The 2,509-nt window shown below is 44.6% G+C and overlaps 1 protein-coding gene across 5 annotated transcripts in view; it reads left to right on the top strand.

Moving 5' to 3' along the window:
* Window positions 1-2,149, top strand: part of DNMT3A (DNA methyltransferase 3 alpha) — a 104,148-nt gene extending 101,999 nt beyond the window's left edge. For all 5 annotated transcript variants that reach the window (XM_023511849.1, XM_012803766.2, XM_023511850.1 and 2 more), the window contains one exon: window positions 718-2,149. In XM_023511849.1, the coding sequence (XP_023367617.1) occupies window positions 718-859 (142 nt within the window). In that variant the 3' untranslated portion in view covers window positions 860-2,149. The remainder of the gene's footprint in view (window positions 1-717) is intronic.
* Window positions 2,150-2,509: the final 360 nt, after the last annotated feature.

Here is a 2,509-nt window from a genome sequence, read left to right as displayed (position 1 = left end):
TCAAACCCGCCACCTTAGGTGTACGTGGCTGGCGCCTTAGCCGGTTGAGCTATAGGCGCCTAGCCTCCAGGAGCTTTCTTAACTTGTAGGTATTGTATAAACGAAGAGAGTGCAGGACCAGACAGATGGACCTTATAGCCTCAGCACCCTGGTTTGGTGCAAACTGGACCCACAGGGCTAGATTATCTTCTCATTCTCTGAGTATAACAAGGATTTAGCCAGATAAAGAGACCATTTACACAAACAACTAGAGCAAACAGGAAATCCTTCAACTTTTGGAGTCAGGCAAGAGTTCAACTCCTTTTTAGTTTTCTCTCCTCTTATAGGGGAGACACTAGGGTTATATATTTATTACATACAGACTTGAGATCTCCACGGTGTGTCGAAATCTCCATTAAAGGGGAATTGTAGAACACATTCTAGAGGTATTTTTGAAGTATTTTTCAAGAGACTGTGTTTCTGCTGGGTCATAAATCTCCAGGTTTTACTACCTTTAAAACCACAGCACCTGGCACACGGTCAGTGATCTGAGTGTTGGATTGGTTGTAAAGGACAGTAGGTTCAGCAGAACTAAGCATGCATGCATCAGAGGTATGGGCACTCCTTGTCCTTCCACATGGGCAGTCATTGGTCGCCTGGTCCTAGTGTGTAGGCCAGGGCAGCCCGGCCGCAGCCCGGCCAAACCTCATCCCACCCTCTCTTCCCTCTCTCCCCCAGAGTGTTTGGCTTCCCCGTCCACTATACCGACGTCTCCAACATGAGCCGCTTGGCGAGGCAGAGACTTCTGGGCCGGTCATGGAGCGTGCCAGTCATCCGCCACCTCTTCGCTCCACTGAAGGAATATTTTGCTTGTGTGTAAGGGACATGGGGGCAAACTGAGGTAGATACAAAGTTAAACAAACAAAAAAACACAAAACATAATAAAACACCAAGAACGTGAGGATGGAGAGAAGTAACAGCACCCAGAAGAGAAAAAGGAATTTAAAACAAAAACCACAGAGGCGGTACCGGAGGGCTTTGCCTTGTGAAAAGGGTTGGACATCATCTCCTGATTTTCAATGTTAATCTTCAATCCTATTTAAAAACAAAACCAAGCCCCTCCCCTCCCTTTCCTCCCCTTCCCCCCCCACTTTTTTTTTTTTCAGACCTTTTGTTTTCTCTTTTCAGAGGGGTTTTCTGTTTGTTTGGGTTTTTGTTTCTTGCTGTGACTGAAACAAGAAGGTTATTGCAGCAAAAATAAGTAAAAAAAAAAAAAATAGTAACAATACTTTGCAGAGGTAAGATGAGAGAGAGGAAAAAAGGAAATTCTATAGAAATCTATATATTGGGTATTTTTTTTTTTTTTTTTACTATATATCTTTTTTTGTTGTCTCTAGCCTGATCAGATAGGAGCACACACAGAGGGCAGAAATAGAGAGACACTCAGGTGGCAGAATTCCCTCCCAGCCACTGAGCTGTCTTGCCAGCACCATTCCTGGTCATGCAGAACAGAACCCAGCTAGCAGCAGGGAGACAAGACCACCACACAGGACACTTTTCTACAGTATTTCAGGTGCCTACCACACAGGAAACCTTGAAGAAAATCAGTTTCTAGAAGCCGCTGTTACCTCTTGTTTACAGTTTATATATATATGATAGATAAGAGATATATATATAAAAGGTACTGTTAACTACTGTACAACCTGAATTCATAATGGTGCTTTAAAACAGCGAGATGAGTAAAAACATCAGCTTCCACATTGCCTTATGTGCAAAGGGTTTGACCGAGGATGGAGAAAGGGAGACAGTTTGCAGATGACTCACCATCAAGGTGGGTTTTTCCCCTTGGTTTTTACACAAAGTGAAGGAGGAGGATTTGGGAGCAGTGTTCTCCCGTTTCTCCCTGCCAAAAAGGGGGTTAGAGGAAGATGTCGGACCGTGGAAAGCTGAGCGTGGAATTCATCCAGACTCATGCAATAACATTTTGATTTTTATTTTTTCTAAAAGGAGACTCCCTTGGCAAGATGGCAGGGTAAGGAGTCTTCATTCCCAATTTCCCAGTTTAGCTGATTTGAGGGCTCCTTGTGGTGGGATCAGAAATAATCCAGAGTGTGGGAACGTGACAGTTAAAAACCCCACCTGGAGCAAATAAAAAAACATACAAAATGTACTGGTGCTTTCCTGTCTAAGTCGCCTTTTGTGTGTTCTTTTATGAGGCCCCCACCATCCACCCCTCTGTGCACAAGGCGGCTCCTGGCCCCTGGAATGTGATGTTTTTGGTCATCTCCAAAGGCTGCAGTTTTATACTGGGAGGCTGATGACACCTTTTATTATAGTTATTCTTATGGTTCTGGTTATAGTTATGTTTGTTTTAAGATTTTCTTTAAGAAAACAAAAACCCAACACCCTTCCCTTTAGGTTTCAAACCAAGGTGCGGGGAGCAGGGTGCTTCTAAGTTAGCTGTGGCTCTGGTGCCCTGGCTCCCTACCCCTTGGGCCAGGTGGGCCACTGGGCATGGTGGCAACGGGGC

The sequence above is a fragment of the Otolemur garnettii genome, unplaced genomic scaffold, assembly GCF_000181295.1.
Source record: "Otolemur garnettii isolate 467f Iridium unplaced genomic scaffold, OtoGar3 scaffold00022, whole genome shotgun sequence".
Taxonomy (NCBI): domain Eukaryota; kingdom Metazoa; phylum Chordata; class Mammalia; order Primates; family Galagidae; genus Otolemur; species Otolemur garnettii.
Note: the sequence above shows the minus strand (reverse complement) of the source record. Positions and strands in the feature narration are given on the sequence as shown.